The sequence below is a fragment of the Mus caroli genome, chromosome 7 (assembly GCF_900094665.2).
Source record: "Mus caroli chromosome 7, CAROLI_EIJ_v1.1, whole genome shotgun sequence".
Lineage (NCBI taxonomy): Eukaryota > Metazoa > Chordata > Mammalia > Rodentia > Muridae > Mus > Mus caroli.
In genome coordinates, this window is record NC_034576.1 from 114,573,421 (window position 1) to 114,594,683 (window position 21,263).

The following is a 21,263-nucleotide window of genomic DNA, read 5'->3' on the forward strand; positions in this document are numbered from 1 at the left end:
GGAGGAGGGGAGGAGGGGAGGGGGGAGGGGGAGTAGGAAGAGGAGGAAGAGGAAGGTACTGAGACACTCCAGCCAGTGGGGAGGGAAAGAGGGAAATGGAGTGTTTCTCTTGGAGGAGATATTTCTTGAGAGGAAGCATGGAGATGGGAGAAAGCTAATGTGGTCACTAAGTGGAGTGTAAGGGTTAGTCAGGAAGAGCTAGGTTTGAATGAGATATGAGAGAGCTGGGCTGAGGATGCCATTCTATTGGTAGAGTGTTTGTCTAGCGTACAGGAAGCCCTGGGTCCAATCCTTAGCACTGTCTAAACTGGGTATGTTGGCACATGTCTCTGGTCCCAGCACTTGATGGAGGTAGAGGCAGGAGAATCTGAAACTCAAGGTCATCCTTGAACTATATATCAAATTCAATTCCAGATTGGGCTATATGAAACTGGGGTGGGAGGTAGGAGGGCAGAAGCAGTCAGAGAGTTGGATGGGGCAGGGTTCCACTAATCAAATGAGTTTTAGCAGCTTGCCAAAAATGGAGCGTGATGTGTCTGTGAAGAACCTTCTTTGGCCAGGCCTTCCAAGGACTCCTTGGTGGGTGGGTACACCTCCCATTGAGGTCCCCTCTTTGTTGTTGTGCAAAATAAAACTATAAACTCCTCCAGCCTCCAGCATGAGCCACCTCCCTGGAGGCAGAAAGCGGATGCTTGGCTTCACTTTTCACACTACAATAAGAACAGTAACCGCCATGGGCTTCCTGCCTGGGTTCAGATGAATCTCTTGTCCTAACAGCCAGAGGCTGTGAAGCCACCCTGGCAAGGACAGAGGCAGAGCTCTGCCTAAGAGAGCCAGTGTGCCGGATGGCTATTGTTCCCAGGGAGACCTAGCAGGCCACCAGCTCTCTATAGAATTGTGCTATCTGACTGGAGGCATTGCACCGAGGCACCTGCTGGCATGGCTTCTCAGGACCTGCACAGGCTCAGACTCCATCTAGCCTGGGAACTTCCGTCCTGGGGAAGCACGGGAACCTTGGCTGGGCATAGCCCTGTCGTCCCCTGCAGAGAGGCCGTGTGAACCCAGCCTGAACTCTGGCTGCATTCGCGTGTCCTCAGTGAAGGGAAGGAAGGAAATGGCCTCCGTCCATTCTCACCATGAAGTTCCTGGTAACTCAGGCTTTGTACTCTCAAGGCAAGCTATTGAGAGCATAGGCCCGGGTTCAGATCCAAATGTAACGGTTTACCTGTTACACAATCTTAAGGAGAATTTCTTGCCTTCTTTCTCTCCATTTTTTTCACCCCTTCAAAACTGAAGACTGTGTTCATGACTTCCAAGCTGAGGGGCAGAACATTTACAAATGAAACTGCCTTTTACTGTGGTCATACCACTCACCGTGTGTGTGTGTGTGTGTGTGTGTGTGTGTGTGTGTGTGTGTGTGTGTGTGCAGGTATTGCAGGCATGTATCCCTATGTGCTTTGAAGGCCAGAGTGTCTCGTGCTAACACTCTGTGCTTTATTCCTTTGGGTCTCTCACGGGCCTGGAGTTAGAGCTTTTAGTCACTAGGCTCTAGTGACCCTCTTGTCTCTGCCTCCAGCTGTGCTGGGATCACAGGTGTGTGTGTAGCTACACCAAGTTTGTTTTTAACATAGGTCCTGAGGATTTGAACTCAGATCCTCATGTGTGCACAGCAAGGGCTCTTATCTGCTGAGCCTTCTCTTGCCTTACTTTTCTATGCCTCCATGTTTCCACTTCCAAGGTGGGTGTGATGCTAAGACTTTCAAAGTGTGATTAGAAAGATGAAACACAAGAAGTGATTGTGGAGGTGGCCAGCAAGTAGGGAGTGCCATCAGAGTGCTTGTGAAGTGTGTTAAACTTCATTTCAGCCGAGGGCCAAGGCAGTAGTGGTCAGCAGGAAATGAGTGGCAGACCCCCATTTCCATTGTTGCACAGCATCTCTCCATAGCCTTGGCCCATATTGCACCCAAGGAGAAGGGAGGCAGGAAGCAGAGACAGAAACAAATACTGTAGACTATTGAGGGACTGTTGAGCCCTGGCCTAGCCCTGACTCCACTCAGTGACTCTTGTCCTTTCCATCCTGGGTCCCAGCATCCCCATTTATGGGCTAGGAGGAGGGCCAGTTGGAAGGTGCACTGTGCCGTTGAGAAATTAGTAATTGGATTGGGGCTATGGCTCAGTGTATGAGGTACTTGCCATGCAAGTGTAAGAACTGGAGTTGAGATCTCCAGAAGCCACATACATGCTGGCTAGGTGTGGCAGCACATCTGTAATCTAGGCTCAGAGGCAGTGATCTACAGACCAGGCTGGCTAGCTAGACTAACCTGGGTCTGTGAGCTCTGTGCTCACTTGAAAAATATAGAAAGTGATTGAGGAAAACGCCAGGTGGCAACTTCACAACTTCAGGCACACACACATACACACACACCTGTGCACACATGTGTCCCCATGCCTATGCATGTGAACATACATACACACCCATTCACACCACACAAATACATACATGAAAAAAAGGCAGGTGGAGTTGGAGAGATTGCTCAATCATTAGGAGCACTGGCTGCTCTCACAAAGGATCTGGGTTCAGTTTCCAGCACCCACATGGCAGCCACAACTATCTGTAACTCCAGTTCCCAAAGATCCAACAACCTTTTCTGTCCTTCATAGGCACTTGCAGGCAAAGCATACACACACACACACACACACACACACACACATATATATATATATATATATATATATATATATATATATGCACACACATATATTTAATATATGTGTGTGCGTGTATGTATGTATATAAATTTTAAAGAGTCATGCTTTCAGGGCCCCTCTGAGGTACAGCAAGAGATCTATGTAGCCTCCACTCACACCCTACTAGCATTTATGTCTTGGCTAGGTATACTAGCTGTTGTCCCCCTCCCGCTCCTTGATAAATAGTCTGTTTTTCCATGTGGTGTTTGTCTCTTGTCGAGAATATGCAGGTCTGAACTCTTCTAAGCTTATCTTTACAGTGGATTTCCTGCTGGTGGTAGATCTGCCTGCTCCCCAATGAGCAATAATTCACATGGCCCAAGTGCACAGATAATACCGCCATCCATGATGTAGGTGGCCTTGGCAGCCCCCTGCTCCTTCTGTCTGGGTGGGAAGCTGCAAACGTTAACCCTGGCTGGCATGCACCCAACATCCCTCTCATGGTCAGAAAGCCAGAACTGAGTTGGTGTTGAGTGGGTGGGAAGCTCATTCATCCATCAGCTACGTGTTGGGCCTCCTGTGCGTACCAGGCAGTGGATGCGTTCCAGGCACACAGATAACACAGCGGATGGGGCAGCTCTTGAGACCCAGCCAACGATAACATGGGAGCTTTGTTCTGGGGCAGCAGTAATGAGTGAGCCAGTGGGACCATAGGAGAAAAGTATGCAGTCTAATTTAGGAAGGCCTTTGGGCTGTGTGTGTGTTTGTGTGTGTGTGTTCATGGGGTCGTGGTATATGTACATGTTTGCTTATATGTGTGTGTAAGCCAGAGGACAACCTTGAATGTTACTCTTCAGGAGATATTTCCTTGTCTATTGAGATAGGGTCTCTTTCCTGGCTGGTGGTAGATCTGCCCACTCCCCAGTGTGCAATAATTCAGTCACCCCAGTGCATAGATAATACTGACATCCATGATGTAGGTGACCTTGGCAGACAGACCCCTGCTCCTACTGTCCAGGTGGGAATCTGCAAATGTTAACCCTGGCCTGAGCCTCGCCGTCTTAACTAGGCAAAGGAGTCAGTGAGCCGCAGGGATCCTCCTGTCTCTATCTCCCCAGAGCTGGGCAATAGGTGTGCACCACCAAACACAGGTTGGTCTTGCTCTCCCTGTTTTTGTTTTTGTTTGTTTGTTTGTTTGTTTGTTTGTTTGTTTAGCATGGGTTCTCTCACTCAGCATAGGTTCTCCTGCTTGTGCAGGGAACATGTTACTGACTGAGGCTAAGTTTTAACCAAAAGCTCTATTTATTGGAAGTCTGTTCTCAGTGGTAGATGCTGGCTGGGTCTGTGGAAAGGGGAGAGTCCTTTGCCTCTGCGTTCAGTCTGCTGAGCCACGCCTGTCCAGAGAGCCTCCACTGGCCATGGGCATCCCTGGAAGCCAGGGCTGCTCCTCTGCTCAGACACACGGCTGCAGAGTATTTGACCCCTTGTCAGAATGCCAAGGCCCATTTTGATCATAACTAGCATAGTCCAAGGGGGAACTGTCCGGCCTCCACAACCCCAGCCAACAGCCCCTTGTGCCAGCCTGGATTTTCTCCCCCAATATAACTAAGCCCATTGGCATTTGCTTTGATTAAGATTATGGTATGATTGGTATCTCTGAGATTCAGGCCCAAAATATGTAACAGAGCTTAGGATGATGGGAAAGCCAAGCATTCACTGATGGAAAACCAGGTGCCACCAAGAGGGCTGGATGTGAGACCTGGCTAATATTTGCACCCTCTATGTACAACAGTCCCTGGCTGGAGGAGAGGAGGTTTCCTGCCTTGTCTGGAGACCGGAGATGGGTCAGGCCTGGTGAACAAAAACTGCAGAAGGCCTCTGTCCCCTTCCTGCCCTTCTTCACCCTACATGCTCCGGCTGGCCCAGCCTTGGCCATGGAGTGACAGAGCTCACCAACAGGAAACATGCAGTAACTGCAAAGACATGTAACGGGTCCAGACTTCGCCCCAAAGCAAACCTCACAAGCGTGGGGTTTGGAGCAGGCTCTGAAATGACCGTCATTGTCTGGCTATGTGGAGCAAGAAGCCGTGTGGAGGGTGAGATAAAATGTGGATTTGGGCTGAGGAAGCTGGTTGTCTCCAGGCATCTCTGTCCAGAGAGGAAGCCAGCTCTGCAGCCCCCCACCCCCCCACCCCGCCCCCATGTACTTTCCAAAATCTCTAGGGGTGAGTCAAATCTCAGCAGTGACTTCATTTCCTCTAACTGGGTGTCTACAAACTCTTTGGATGGTTCCAGCCAGTAAACTATACTGATTGCAGTGTGGGAGCTTCTGATACGCTTGATCGAGTCTTCCTCTGGGACCTTGGCAGCCTAGGGGAGTGAGACGGCCAGAGGATGGAGTGTTTGCTCAAGCAGGGGGATGTGTTTTTAAGATAACATTTAATCCCAAGTAGAGGGACGTTTCCAGATGTCTCAGCAACGTCCGACAGTGAGTGAGGAGCGGGTGATGGTCTCCTCCATTGTTGCCTAGGTGAACAGTTTCGCCTATTCATCTATACCTACCTGCCCATCCCCCACCCCCACCCACCCACCCCCACCCTCACCTGTGAGCTCCTGCCTCTGCTGGACTACTGCCATGTTTTCAGGTCTTACGCAACACGGAGACTATGCACAAAATTAGATGTTTATGTGCCTATCTAGGTCACCATGTTTCCCCCTCTTCTGTCCTAACAGACCATGCCCTCCCTGGAAAAGCACAGGATCTTCTTCAACATGGAGCGACTTGGCATGGACCTTGTACAAATCCCTGACTCTTCTTTATCCATGGCCCCAGTGCCAACAAGACCAGTGCTTTTAAGACCCTGCATCTGGGTGCAGACTAGCTCTCCTCTTTCCCTCCCCTTCCACCCCTCTTTCTCTCTGAATGGGCTCTATCAGCCGAGATAGTTGGTTTTCTTTTTATTCTACCAAACCAGAAGCAGTACCGCACAGTAGGCTCGGGAGGGAGAGCATCAAGCTTTAGATCCTGGCTTCATCCCTTTCGTTCTGACCCCATGGACCAGTTAGTTACCTTGTGGCTTTGTGCCCTGATTTCCCCATTTGGGAAGTGGTCAGAGTAAAGGTTCTCTTGTAGGAGTAATACAGTTCCTGAATTGGAGAAGTCAAACACACGAACCTGGGTGGGTGCTCCACAAATGTGGGTTACAGTGGATGACAATGTTGATGATGATGGTGGTGGTGGTGGTGATATAGATGTTGATGATGGTGGTTATGGCATGGAAAGCCCCTCCTCTGATGTCCCTTGCAGTCTATCATGCAGAATTAGCTTTTCCCCTTTTGTGTATGAAACAGAACAAACTACAAGGCATTCTACTTATTTATTTTGAAGTTCAAATTTGCCCCATGGCCTGAGAGTCTCTAGAAGCAAGCACTAGTTTTCAGTAATAAGACTCCAATATTCAGGGCTAGAGAGCTGGCTCAGTGGTTAGGAGCACTGGGTGTTCTCTGGGAAGATCCAGGTTCTACTCCTAGCACCCTCAAGGTACCTCCCAACCATCTGTAACTCCAGCCAGGGGCTCTAGTGACCCCTCCTGGCCTCTATGAGTACCAGGCATGTGCCTAATGGCACAGACATACATGCAGGCAAGGCATTCAAATGTATAATACAATTTAAAACTTTGTTAAAAACAAAACAAAACAAAACAAAAAACAAGAATCCAACATTTTTACCAGTGTGTGGCACACTTCTTTTTAATTACCTTTTTCTCATACAATTTTTGTTTGTTGAGCCTTACCTAGAATTTGCAACCCTCCTGCCTGAGTTCTGGGATTGCACTCACATACCACTGTGCCTGAAGTTTTCATTTGTTTAATACTATGTGTGTACTGCATATGTGCAGTGCCCATAGAGACTAGAAGAGGGTATTAAATCCTCTGGAACTAGAGTTACCCCTGGACCAGTGAGGCACCATGTGTGTGCTGGAAATTGAACTTGGGTCCTCTAGGAGGAGCAGTCAAAGCTTTTAACTGCTGAATCATCTCCAGGCCATTTTTCTTTTAGATAAGGCCTTGCTATTTTATTGTATGCAATATAATCAACATACTATAAAATTAATCCTACTAAAGTAGATAACTATCACCACTGCCTAATTCCAAAACATTCCAAAAACAAAGACCTATATATCCAGTAGCACTAGCTTCCCAGTCTATTCCCCACCTCACCCTTAGCTTTATCACCACTAATCTTTCTGTCTCTACAGATTGCCTGTTCTGGAGTTTAGATCCCCAAACCCACATCAATGGCAGCTGGGTGTGGCAGCCCATCTGTAATTCCAGTGTTCAGAAGGTAGAGATCAGGGGTCCCCAGAGCAAAAGCAAGATAGCAAGCTAGACTGTGTCAGCAAACCACAGGGTCACTTGAATAATGTGGGGAGCAATCAAGGAAGACTCTTGATGTCAACCTTGAGTCCTACATGCATGCCTGCACTCACACAGACAAACGTGTATTTGCACCCATGGCATCACACACATATCATGGCTTGCTTATCCATCGATTCATAGGCTCGTGAGTTGTTTGCAGCTTGGGGCTGATGTGAAAAAATCCTTCCCTTGCTGTTCATGGAGAGGTTTTCAATTCTCTTGAGTGTATGTACCTAGGATCGGGACGGTCGGCTAATATGGTACCTCCATGCTTAACTGTTAAAGGAATTGCTATAACAGACTGAAATCGTTTGCACTAGCAATATGTGAGGCTTGAATTTCCAGCTCTTGATTCATGTGCCCCATCAAATTCGAGCCTTTACTACTGAGGGAGTAACCATTCACCATGGCTTGGTTTTGCATTTTTCTGTTGGGACCTTTCCATCTACTTTCTGATTCCTTGTATATCTTTATTGGGGAAAAATGCTATTTTAGTTTTTTTCTCTAAGTATTTTAATTTATTTTTCATTTTAAGCTGTCATGACTTTATGTGTATTAGATACAAGTATGTTTTCAGAACTTACAAGTTATGTGGCTTGCAAATATTTTCTCCCATCGGTGTGCCTGTCTTTTCCCTTTCTTCCTTTCCTTCAGTAGGCTGGGGAAGGGGTTGGGAGCTGGGAGCTGAGACAAGCTGGCCTGGGATTACAGACATACAACACCATAATGGTATTCTTTTCACTGCCTTAACTATAATGCCTTTCAAAACATCTGTTTTATCTTAAGCTTTATTTTTATTTGCATTGGGGGCATCTGTATGACGATACATGATGGCCAGAAGAGGATGTCGGATCCCTGAGCTGGAGTGGTTGTGAGCCACCCAACACGGGCGCTGGGAATAAAACTTGGGGCTTCTAGAAGAACAGAGAATGGATGTTCTTGGCCACTGATTCATCTCTCCAGCCCCAGCACCAAAGTTTTAATCTTGACGAAGTCCAGTTTGTCAATATGTTCTTTTGTTGCTTGGCTAGCCTATGGCCACAGGAATGATGTTCCATACACTTTCACAACACAGAAGCACATTCTTCTCTCATTGTGTGCTTGTTTAGTGGTGCTGAGGATAGGTAGTCCGGGTCCTGCACACACTAGGCTAGCTCCCTACAGCTGAACCGCATCTTTAAGCCTAATATACTTTACAAAGGTGATCCTGTTGACAACAGCCCTATGAGGAAAAACAGCACTTCACAGACCCGGTTCATGAAAGGATGATAAGAGGTGGCCTACCAGGGCTGGGGTCAGATTTGGTCTAGTCTCACCTAGAACGCCTGTGCATCTTACAGTGCCTTCTCCTAAAATCCCTTTGCATGTTCTCCCTGGGTTTGGACAGTGTCTAGTCTATGATGGGCCTACAGGGAATATATATACTAGGCAGATGAATGACTGGTCCTGGCAGATGCACAGAATGCTGTGGCTGGTGAGGTGGGACCTCTGTGACAGCACTGCCTAGACACTCAAGGTTTCTCTCCTTTCCCCACCACAGTGTCTCATCGTCGGAGGAGGACCATGTGGCTTGCGCACTGCCATTGAACTTGCCTACCTGGGAGCCAAAGTGGTTGTAGTGGAGAAGAGGGACACCTTCTCCCGGAACAATGTGCTGCACCTCTGGCCCTTCACTATCCATGACCTGCGGGGCCTGGGGGCCAAGAAGTTCTATGGGAAATTCTGTGCTGGCTCCATCGACCACATCAGTGAGTGGGGCTCAGGGTGGGGTGCTTGGTGCTTCAAGACGATCCAGGTCTCACTGTTCATGGACCCATCTTGCCACATCTGGGAGTCCTTTGACCATGGATGCTCCATTCATCCAACTCTTGGGTGTTATCTGGAGGACTGTGAATTAGTTACTTTCTTTGGCTGAGACCAAATTCTTCACCAGGATCAGCTTGAGGAGACATTTGTTTGGGCTCAGCCCCTCATGGCAGGAAAGTAAAAAAGTCCAACAGCTTCGTGGCTGCTAGCTCATATCTGGCCAGATCCAGAAATGGAGAAAGGCCCTGCAGAATGCCCAGGCTATAAACTTCAAGCTTTCCCCACTCCTCCTGTATCTACTTCTTCCAACTGGGTCACATCTCCTACAGGCCCTACAGTCTCCTAAAAATGGTACCACTGGATAGAGCTCAAATTAGCCCATGAGGACCTTTCTCATTCAGACCATGATGGTCTGCTTTGTGGCTTATTCTGGGCTCTGTCTTAAGTCCCATTGGTCATGGACCCTGGGATGCACTGCTTGCCAAAATACCTGTCTCCAGGGCCTACGTGCTTGACACGTAATAGATGAAACAATAAACATCTGCTGAGTGAATGAATGAAATACAGAGCCCAGAGGCAAGTAGCAGGGACGGTATGCTCAGGGAGCTCACTAGATTTTGTCAGTAATAAAATATGCTTTAATAGAGTGAGTCACACTCCCAAGAGGAATGTGAGAGAGAGAACTCACAAAACCTCTAATGGGGCCAGATGGTTGAGACCTCCTTGTGCAGAGGCATTGGCACAGTGTACTGCTAGTACTGCGGAACAGGGCAGGTGGTAGATCAGAGGAGTGACGTAATCGGGTGTATAATCTCTGACGGGTCTCTCACCAGTGTTCCTTAGAGCTTTGACAAGAGAGAAGGCAACATAATGTGACTTCAGGGAGGTTGGGAATGGAAGTTGAAAATACAGCATCTGAAGACGCTGGCCAGCCTCAGAATGGCTGGGTCGAGCACAGCTCCTGTTCCCCTGGCTGTAGGCCACTCTTGGAATCTTGAGGCTTTGGGAGAAGCAGCATCCCTCTTTCTCTCAGCTTCACAGGGAAGAGGTCTCCAGCTATTACACTTATGACAGCCGAACTTGCGAAAGTCAGGCAGATTGTATGGGGATTTAAGTGTTTGATTTAAGTACAAAGCATTTATTTCCTCCTGACCTGGTTCAAACTCCTTACGTTCTTCAGGCCTCAATTTTATCTCTTAGAAAACAGGATTAATTCTGTCCCCTTGAATTGTTAAAGTTACATGGGGTCAGGTTTGTAACATGATAGCACATGTCTGTTATGTAGTACTTTTTGTGTCCAGTGGCATCTAGTAATTGGGCTGCCATATGTGGCCCTCAGACCTAAAAGAATGCCACACTTTTTCATGGGGGTGGATGAGAGGGGAGCCCAAAGAGCCATGTCTATGTGAGATCAGAATTGATGGGAAGTGTGTGGGGTGTGGGTGGGCCTGGAGAGAGTGAGCCGCTGCTAAGGGTGTAATTTATTCAGACACAGAAGGATTTACCAGCAGCAGCCCCAGAGTGTATTCCCACTTTGGGATGAGAAAATTCCAGGAGTTCAACAGAAAGAAATTTGTATTTGCCCAGAAAGCCACAGCATGAGCTGGCAGGATGCTCTGTCCCACCCAGAGGTCTGTCAGTGAGACTATGGAATGAGGCTTTGAGCAGGGCACTGAGAGGATGTGGTATTCCAAGGGCAGCTCTGTGAGAATGGAGGTGGGGGACTCACAGAGCTCCTACTGTGTGCTGGAAGCCAGGAACCTTGATACTGTGAGGTGTGTCCAAGCCTCCCCTGGAAGAACTGTCTTCTCAGCAGGTTGTGGCCTAGGTTTTATCAAACCAGCTGCCCGGCAACTGTTCTGAGATGGGCAGTCTCCATCCCTAGCCCTGCCTCAGGCTTAGCACTGCTCAGCAGTTCTCTGTATGACCTGTATGAGGACTCTCCACTCCCCATCACTGTTCTTCCAGCCCTAGGTTCTTAGCAGTTGCCTGTGTCCTATGCCTAAGGGAGAGAGGCCATTGACCTGCCCATTATACACTCATTGTCCCTCCTTAGCGTCCCAGGATGGAAGCACAGCTAGCCATCCCTTCCAACCCTGGTCCCTCTTGGATTTCTCGCCTTCTTCTTCCCCAGTCCCCACCACCAGTCTTCCTGATCCTCACCCTGGACCCTGCCCTCTATGGAGACCCCATTATTATTCCTTCACTCAAAAGGATTTGTTCTAGAAGAGGAAGTGTGGACTGTGTATCCACTACTCCAGTGGTTGCCTATTTCCTTTTTGTCACCACACTAAAGAGATTTTTTTTTTTTTACCCAGAAGCGTCCAGGCTTCTGGATGTCCTGGCCTCATGTGGCCTCTGTTGTCATCAGTCTCCCCATGGTACCTAATGCTCCCAATTAATCCTCTCTTGGAGTCCCAGCCTAGGCCCCAACACTCCGTTCATCTGCTTCCTCCATTAGAGAGCGTGCGCCCATCTTCCTGCCACATTGTAGGTACTCAATGAATATTAAATACCCAGGCAATACAGAGAAGCCCACAGCAAGCTTAAAGCTTCTTACTGTGAAGAAAAGTACTCAGAGGAATGCCCCTTTGTGTAGGGAACAAACAAGGTTGCACTTAGAGGCCTTTGAAATGGTAAAAAGCAGAGAGCACTGAGCCCAGTTGATGGGGAGAATTCTCTGCCTTTCCCCTTCCCACTAGAGAGGGAGAAACTTTAGGTTTAGGCCTCATTCACGAGCCTCTTCTTGTGGCTCCTGACTCTCACTAGCTCCTTCTCTACCTTCATCTCATCAGATCCAGAGTCTGGCTCAGCAAAGGTGTAGAAAAGACAGACAGATCTCTCTAGTTAGAGCAGCACGGTGCAGGTAGAACAGAGCTGTCAGATCTGACAGAACTGCACCCGTGGTCCACTTTTGGCTTCTGTGTAGCCTTGAGCCGTCCTTTGACTTTATCAAGTCTCAATAGTTCCTCCATTACATGAGAATAAGAAGGGTCCCCAAATGAAAAGCCTTGGAGCGCCTGGTACAAACTCAGCCGGCGGCGTGGCGCTGTGCTCTGGGCTCTCTGGGCCACAACTATCCAGCTCTCACACACACATGCTGCTTATGCATTGCTCCTGACAGTCCCCTCCCTTCTTTCCTTCCTCACAGGTATCCGACAACTGCAGCTTATCCTCTTCAAGGTGGCCCTGATGCTGGGAGTGGAGGTCCACGTGAATGTGGAGTTTGTGAGGGTGCTGGAGCCTCCTGAAGACCAAGAGAATCAAAGTACAGTCGGATTTTCTTTCTCTGCCTTGAAGGCACATATTCCAAATGGGAAGCTTGCTGAGGCTATCTCTGCAAGTTATTTTTTGCTGGGAGCTGTTTGGCACACTTCCACTGACAAATACTTTACCTTTTTTGACCATTTCTGTGGCTTTGGGCTTATTTTTCAGCTCCCAGCAAGGGTGGGGGTGATGGTGGAATTAGTACCATGCCATGAAGCCTATAATTTGGTTACCCAGACCCTAGGAAGCTGCAACTTTGACAACTGACGTCCAGTCAGTGGCAGGAAAGAAGACAAATATGGTAGTGTAATAAAGTTCACACATACTTCAGCTCACCCTCAGGTAGTTTACACCTGCTATACCCTCAAAATATCTTAAAAATATAGTAAGGAAACTGAGATGTCTAGAACAGTTATAAAAATAAAGCTTTTAGATATTTCTCGGTTTTCACACGCCTTTTTTAGAGTTCTATTGCTGTGAAGAGACACCATAATCATTTTGTTTGTTTGTGGGGGTTGTTTGGGTTTATTTTGATTTGTTTTGTTTTCGAGACAGGGTTTCTCTGTGTAGCCAGAGGCTGTCCTGAACTCACTCTGTAGTAGACCAGATTGGTCTCGAACTCACAGAGATCCACCTGCCTTGCCTCCCAAGTGCCAAGATTAAAGTGTGCAAAGCCCAGCGACCATGGCTATTCTTATATAGGAAAACATTTAATGGTCTGGCTTATAGTTCAAAAGTTCAGTCTGTTATCATCATGGCAGGAACAGTGATGGCATGCAGGCAGAAAGGGGGCTGGAGAGATAGACAATGAGCCACTAGGCCTGGCTTGAACTTCTGAAAGCCCACCCCCCTAGTGATAAATTTTCTCCAACCAGGCCACACCTCCCAATAGTGCCACTCCCTATGGGGGCCATTTTCATGCAAACCACCACTATGCATACACATACATGTATGTATGCATGTATTATACACACATATATAGCTATATATGTTATTCCTGAATTCCTGAGATAGTCTTATGTAGCCCAAGCTGGCTCAAACTTGTTATGTTGCCAGGGATGACCCTTGAATTTCTAAATTCTGGAATTACAGGAGCTGTTATGCCCAGCAGTGTTTTTAATTTTATTGAGTTTTAATTTATAGATCATAAGATGCTTTCATCTAGGCAGAGTCTTGATAATATTCTTCTTTCTTCTTTTATTGTGCATATTTAAATTGTGATATTTTTGCTGAGCATGATGGTGCACACCTGAAATTCCAGCACTGAGGCAGATGGCTATGCTTTCAAGGCCAGCCTGGGCTACATACTGATAACCCACCTAAAAAGCAATAACTAGAGGAAAGGAAAATTAAATTCTGATCTATCTCATACACCATAATCATGGGTTTTTTCCATCAAGGTTTTATATTTTGTTGTTTCCTGCCTTGGAAATGCTGAGTTATGAGGCAGCGTATGTTGAAGACTTTGGGGTTTCCCATGGAGGACACATCCCTGACTCTTCCTGGCCTCTACCCAATATATTTGACAACTCAGGGAGGCTTTTCTTGCTCTTTTAGTAAGACATTTCATTTGGGGCATTCAGAGACTGTTTGCTCTTAACCAGTGGAACATCTCTACTGGATAGTCCTAACCCTGAGGATCTGGTCAGGCATTCCCCAAGAGTGTGCTACTATAACAGCAGACCACTGGAGCAAGCAGCAGAATTGTATAGTAACCCCTCGCGCCCCCACCCACCCACATCCCACCCCACCCCCACCTTGGCATCCTGCACACTCTCTGGGATGAGAAGCCATTGAGTTGGGGCAAATATGGGTGAATCTGATGAGATACAAACACAGGGTGTGGGAGAAGGGTTTAGGGCTCACTAAAGGTCAGCACCCTAGCAAAGATCTGCCACACTAGGCACAGGGCTGCAGTGCCTCCCTTTCTCTTGGCTTTGTTCTGGAGTGCACTGACACAAAACCTGACCTTAGCAGAGAGAACCTGGATATGGACTGTCCATGTAGGCCTGGCCTGCAGACTAGGGACCACAGGCTACCCAGGAGAGTTATGACAACTATGAAACAGTAAGCTTAATTCAAATATCATGAGAGGGGTTTTGCCATTTAAAACCCTCCATTGCCCAGTTCTCAACCATGAACATTGTATACAACATCCTTTGTCATAGTGTCAAAAATCTAGATATGTCTGATGCCTGACCTCTCTTCAGGAGGCTCCACTGGGTCATTATCCATTTCTCCTAGCCAACTGGGAGGGGTAGTATCACTCTCTCAGCCTGCCCCTGTCAGCTCATCCACTCTCTCTGTCCTGGTAGAAGTTGGATGGCGGGCAGAATTCCTTCCTGCAGACCACGCCCTGTCTGACTTTGAGTTTGATGTCATCATCGGTGCTGACGGTCACAGGAACACGCTAGAAGGTGAGGACTCTTCTTTTGGTGATAGGGCTGAGATAACGAGGGGAATCGGAGAAGGAAGATGAAGGTGGCAGCCATTCCACTTTCCCACTTGCTGGCTCTTAGCATCCCCAAGTGAGAATATGGGTAGCAGAACCCTTTCAGAGCACCAAGATGAGGGATGGGGGAGGGCTTATCTGTGAAAATGCTTTCTAAAGTGGGAATACTGTGGGAAAAGTCAACACAAACTCACCGAGCTGCTGTGTTAGCCAAAGTGCACCCTGACTTCATCTAAGGCAAACATCTCAAGACTTTAATAGCATCCATTCATGTTCAAGGACTCCACCAACCAACAGAGAAACCCTCTTTCTTCATAACTCTTAAGCACACCCACTGCTGGGCAGCTGGGCAAAGTGTCAGGATTCAAAGCCAGGCTTCTCTAAGTCCAGCAGGCAGGCTTCGTGCGGTCATTCACACCGAAACTGTTGTCTGAGACCAGTGTGATAAACCATGTGCCACCAGTAGAGTCTTTCAGAGTAGGGAGAGTTGTGATTTCCCAGTTTGCTTCTTTCAAGGGTCACAGGTTGCAGACAGATTGCTGGGAAAATCCATTCTCTGAGGACAGCACGCACATGCTGACCTCAGCAAGTTCTGAATGTGTGGGCCTCCAGCTCAGGCCTCCCCTGTCAGCAAGACTCTGTCCTGTCTCTACTCGCCCCGCCTTCATACCCACACCCATCTTCTTTCAGCAATATCTGACAAGACACTCCGAAGCTGCTAACATGAATACTTGTATGGTTTATGGGATTGTTCAGGTGGCTTGGGGAAATTATGAGTCTGGATATTTGAAAGCCCAGGGTTTATGCTCAGCTTGCTATCAGCTGGATCCTCTCAGATCAATCAGTAATCAAGAAAATGCCACCACACATGCACCTTCAGGCCACTCTGATGGGGGCTACTCATCAGTTGAGACGCCCTAGGTTTGTGTCAAGACAAAGCCAGCCAGCACACATACTAGGTACCAGCCACTAGGAACAGGTGTATTGGGTGTTTTGTTTTGTTTTGTTTTGTTTGCTAGGCTTTGGTATTGCTTGACTTATAGAAGTATCATCCCCATCTCTGTGTTTACAGAGCTTCTCCCTCGATGTGTTCACCTTTCCCTGAGAATAATGACATCAGCCACATTACAATAGAGGCTCTACTCCAGTAGACCTTATCTTAAATAAGCCCTTCTATAATGACTCCATCTCCAATAGGGTCACATTCAGAGATACCAAGAGTTAAGACTTCATCAGTGGGAGAATGACAATGCAATACAGCCTATGACAACAAAGATGGAAAGGAAATGTGTTACTATCCTGTCTTCTGAGAGTTCAGCCAAATCCTATTTTTTAAAAGAAGATTTTCTTTTCCATTTAAAATGCTCACAAAATCATTTGGACCACGTAGGACCCCAGTGTGGAAGGGCCTTCAGAGTGTGTTCAGTGACATACCCAGCATGTCTGCAGAGGGCTGAGCTCTGTGGTAACGTGCTGCACAGATCACTTCGGTCACTGGTCTGTGGATATGTAAGAAGGGTGTGTGGTCCAGTATAGAAAAGAACAGAGCCCTACTGACTTCAAAATGCCTCTTGTGGGCACAAGCCCGGTGCCTGCCTGTCCCAGAGCCCCTGTCCCCACTGCCTGTGGGGCCCCAAGAAGAGTGTTCTCAGCAGTGCTGCTGAGTTTCCCACCAGATCCAGAGAACGGACACATCTACCCTTCCCTTCCGCAGGCTTCAGGAGGAAAGAGTTCCGAGGGAAGCTGGCCATCGCCATCACCGCCAACTTCATAAACAGGAACAGCACAGCTGAGGCCAAGGTGGAGGAGATCAGTGGTGTTGCCTTCATCTTCAACCAGAAGTTCTTCCAGGACCTAAAGGAAGAAACAGGTGAGAGTCTCATCTCTAAACCAGACCCTATTCACAGTGTATGTGTGAGTGCATGTGTGTGCATTTGAGCGTGCATCTGAGTGTATATGAACGTGTGTGTGTGTGTGTGTGTGTGTGTGTGTGTGTGTGTGTGAGAGAGAGAGAGAGAGAGAGAGAGAGCTTGCATGCGTGCACACATGTGCGGTAGCCAGAAGACAACCTTTAGCATCATTCTTCAGATGGTGTCCACTTTTCTTGCTGTTGTTGAGCAAAGGCCTCTCACTGGCCTAATGTTCAACAAGTAAGCTAGGTTAAAAGCCCAGGGAGGCCCTGGGATCTGTCTCAGCCTCCCCAGCACTGGGGTTATAATACCATACATGCCTGCCTTCCCCCACATCATGGATTCTGGGGATCAAATCCCATTCGGCAGTACTTGCAGGTCATGCATTGTTTCTGACTAAGCCATCTCCCTAGTCCCTTGTCCAAGCTCTCTGAACTGTTCATAGACCTGTTGGCTTCCAATGTTTGCTGGAATTGGAGAAGGGAGCAAAGCTTTCTCTCCATCCGGTAAATGTCCAGAGGTCCTGCAAGGACAAGAGGGATTCTCGGGAGAATGTACTAGGTGTTGTATGTAGAAATAGACAATAGACTTTGCTGATAGTTAATGGCCATGAACTGAGTATCTGTCCTGTGTCAGTGCTCAGCAGTGTGGAGTACAAAGACAATGTTAGCCCCACCCCTTCTGGAGTTTCCCCTATCCAAAGAGGGTCCCCACATAAAGCACTGTAACACAAGATAGTCAGGAAAGCTGTGCCCAAGATTAACATGAGATGCTGGGAACACTCTGAGGAGGGAGCTTATAATCTGAGGGGAGAACCTGATGGATCCCAGGTGCTTTACACAGTACATCAGCTGCCCCTCCCTATGAGACAACACTAGGACACCACCCCACTCCCACCCACCATGCTCTGGCCAACAGTTGTCACCTAACCACATGTACACAGAACAGAAGGTATTGGCTCAACCGCTTTACAGATATTCTTTTGAATACATGCTACATTGCAAACACTGGGTGTATAGCCTGAGGCAGATCAGCAAACCAAGAAGACATATTCTCTGTGGTCGGATAGTCAGTAAACGAGCAACTCATGCTCATGAGAGTAGAGGAGAAACAAAGGAGAAACGGCCTTTTTCTAACCTGACCCAAAATGGGCATTGTTCCTTGAAAAGCCAGTGCAATGATAATGTTAAATGAAGCCTCCGCAGGTATGGTGGCACTTGCTTGTAATCCCAGCACTTGGAAGGTAGAGGCAGGAAGATCAAGGTTAGCACCAGCTACATAGTCACTTTGAGGCCAGCCTCAACTATAGGAGAAGTGAAAGCTATTGGTGCTCAGCCCAGTCTGTCCTGGTGTTTTACTGACATTTTCCCTCAGAGCCTTACATGCTTATCTCACGTGGCTCCAGTTCTAATAACGTATCCGTTCCCCTCCTCCTCTTCCTCCTCTTCCTCCTCTTCTTCCTTCTCCTCCTCTTCCTCCTTTTCCTCCTCCTCCTCTTTTTCTTAGCACATTTTATTATCACCCACATTTCTCATTTTCTCATTTAGTATCCTATCTTAAATATAGTTGTGATGGTAGGTCTGGGGGACTGTGGTGTCTCTTGGCATCCAAGCCTGAGGACTGTAGAAGACCATGTGGTCTTTGAGATGGGAATGGTTTTCTATATTCAAGGGGCAGAACGAGATGGGGAAATCAAAAGGGTCGTGTTTCATGATACATTGAGATGATAGGACATTCAGGGTTCAGTGTCCTTCAGCAAGGGCTTTGATTTCACACCACAGTCACAGATATGCATTCTGTCTACTGCTGTCTACAGCCAATTCCATCATGAGTATTTGGAACAGAGAAAGACACACATGTCTGCTTAAAGCTTTGGCCTCTGATCTCCACCTTCTGTGAATTTCCTGTTAGGGTAACACTTTCCATGGAATCATTTCCTCTAAGGCTCAGCTTCTAGGAACCAGCTGAGTCGCTGAGCCAGACTCTGCCTCTTGCTGGTCACAGTGGTATTTACCATCTTATGTCCCTCTGAGCCTCCACAATTTATTATTACAAGTTTTAATATTTCCTTTCCAGAGAATAATATCCCTTGAATGATTTAATACTTAATTTTCCAGCCCTTCCTTCCCCTTAGAAAGAAAGAAAATAAATACACAGACCATCAAATAGGGATTACCACGAGACATTGTGTTTCTCCAAAGGTTTCACACGCTTCCTTTAAACTTGGCTGTTGTTGCCACTGTAAGTCATTGTCTCTCATCAATGACAGCAATAAATTTCCTTTGAATCTCTTGGGGGTCCTCTGCATTCACGGCTGTTTCCTATTTTACTGTAATAATAGTTATGTTACTATGGTTACCCAGCACACCTTGTGTGGATGCTTTGAGGTCACTGCGTGCCTGTCACTTCCCTTCACATGAGCTGATCCAGAGAGTCTTAGGCTCTAGTAAACATCTGAGTCACACAGGGAGCTGGAGACTCAGGGTGCTGGCCCTACCCCAGCTTTCTAATTCAGCAACCTGGACAAATTTGACCTTTTAGTAAGTTCTCAGGTGAAGCCAGTGTCTCTGGCTGAGCTTCCTGCATCCCTCTTGAGAACACAGAGCTGAGTGATCACCTCATAGCATGATTTTGAATGAATGATTTTCTGTCCGTGGAAAGAACAAAAGATGGGGGTCTGGGCCTGGGGAGATGGCTCCAGTGAGGATCTGAATTCCCAGGACCCACATATAATGTTGGGCATAGTAGTGTAAGTTTGTAATCCCAGCTCTACGGTATAGCGACAGGAGCATCCCTGAGGCTTGCTGGCTGGCCAGTCTCATTGATGAGCTCTGTGTTAGTGATAAACCCTGTCTTAAGAAGGTAGACCCTGTCTGAAGAAAGTAAGCACCTGACAAATGATAGACTTGGCTGCCTTCTGGCATACACACAGGTTCACACACACACACACACACCAAGATGCCATTAGGCCTCTAACCTTGCAGTGTTGTTCCATTGACCTGGGTTTTCTCTTGCAAGCTAGGACATGGTAGAGAATGCTCTGTGCTACTACACACAGTAGATGGGGCCTGAGCCATGCAATTGGGTTCAAAGTTGGTCTTTGCTTAGCATCCATAGTCCTGTCCAGTACTTCCCCTCACACTGTCTGCCTAGATTTAACTTTGGAATACTGGACACCTGTGGTGGTTGTATGCCTGTTTCATTGTGTTGTTTTTGAACATGTCTTTGTGCAAGCATAAAAGCTAGCTGCTTTGACCTGGGTGGGCTCTGGTCCTCTCTTCTACCTTCCATATCCTGGTATGTCTTTACTATTTATCTTATGTGCATCCTCTGCAAATCCATAATGAGACCTGGAATGGAGCAAGGTGCAGACTGGTAAACTGAGTCTAGATGTTTCTCCTTTCAGGGATTGATCTCGAAAACATTGTTTACTACAAGGACAGTACCCACTACTTTGTCATGACAGCCAAGAAGCAGAGCCTGCTGGACAAGGGCGTCATCCTTAATGTATGTACCTGTCGGCTGGGATTTCTTACCTGTCTTTCCCCTGGGCGGCATGGACTGGCAACATCTGCAGATGTGGGAGAAGATGACTGTCCTGCCAGGACCTACACCAGGGGGGAAGAGACTGCCTGCCACCTTCCTTGCTTTTGGCATTGTGTGACTACTCAGCCACACAGATATGTTTCAAACATGCGATGAGAGACCTTTGCCGTGATGTGCCCAGAATATGATCAGCCGAATCTTTCCCTTCCTCAAATGTCATTCATTTGGCCCCATGCCTTCACTAGGAGGTCACATGAACTTGGAGATGGGACTCCTTGTCCTTGTGGAACATAGAGATGCTATCACTTAGGAATCTCATGCTGTGTCTCCTTTGCCATGGGGGCGGGGGGTACTCACTGTTCTGTCAGAGATGAGCAGAGACCCAGCTCTGCCATGAGCTAACTCAAGATGGTGGCCAAGATGTTGGTCTTTTTTTGTTGTTGTTGATTTTTTTTTTCTGAAGAGGAGAAGAGGGTTCTTGAGACATGACTGTGTAGTGGGTAGGGGGTACATGAGGATTGTGCACAACACATACACACACACACACAGAGGCATGGACATGCATCACATTTAGTACAGGGCCTGGTGGTTCCCAAGGTTTTCCACACCCAGCCTTGTTTGGACTCTTGTTCTTCTGTTCCTTGGCTCCTTGGTTTCACTGTGGCTTTGCTTCTTGTTTAAGTTTTGCTCTGAGCTAATTAATATCTTGTGAAGCCCAGGCTATTATCAAACTCTCCTTCCACTTGCCTCTGCCTTCTAAGTGCTGAGACTGCAGGCATGAGCCCCAGGTTGCGCATACATTGTCAAGTATAAAGAGAAGACAAGGTGGCACTGGAAAGATGACTTAGAGCTTAAGAGCACTTGCTGTTCCTCTAGAGGACCCAAATTTGGTTACTATCACCTACATTAGGTGGCTCCAACCTACTGTAACTCCTGTTTCAGGAGATCCAATGTCCTCTTCTGATCTCCACAGGCACTGCATGCATATGACATGTGCTTACACATACATATGGATGAATAAAAATGGACAAGAGGAGGTGGGGAGGAGGGGGCTTTGGTCAGGCATCCTTCTAGAGCTCCCGGGTTTCAAGATAAGGACCCCACAGCCCCAGGCCAACTGCCTCCAGGTCCTAGCCTGGACTGGAACCACTCAGTGTTGCTTGCCAGAGTACAGT

General features: G+C 47.5%; 1 protein-coding gene across 8 annotated transcripts in view; it reads left to right on the top strand.

Annotated features, from left to right (window-relative positions):
- The window catches only part of Mical2 (microtubule associated monooxygenase, calponin and LIM domain containing 2), a 127,573-nt gene that overhangs the window by 67,334 nt on the left and 38,976 nt on the right, over positions 1–21,263 (top strand). For all 8 annotated transcript variants that reach the window (XR_003837099.1, XM_021169143.2, XM_021169141.2 and 5 more), the window contains 5 exons: positions 8,648–8,855; positions 12,065–12,181; positions 14,496–14,597; positions 16,347–16,502; positions 19,949–20,049. Coding sequence is in view for 7 of the 8 variants with exons in the window: in XM_021169143.2 (XP_021024802.1) it covers positions 8,648–8,855; positions 12,065–12,181; positions 14,496–14,597; positions 16,347–16,502; positions 19,949–20,049 (684 nt within the window). In the remaining variant the exon portion in view is untranslated. The remainder of the gene's footprint in view (positions 1–8,647; positions 8,856–12,064; positions 12,182–14,495; positions 14,598–16,346; positions 16,503–19,948; positions 20,050–21,263) is intronic.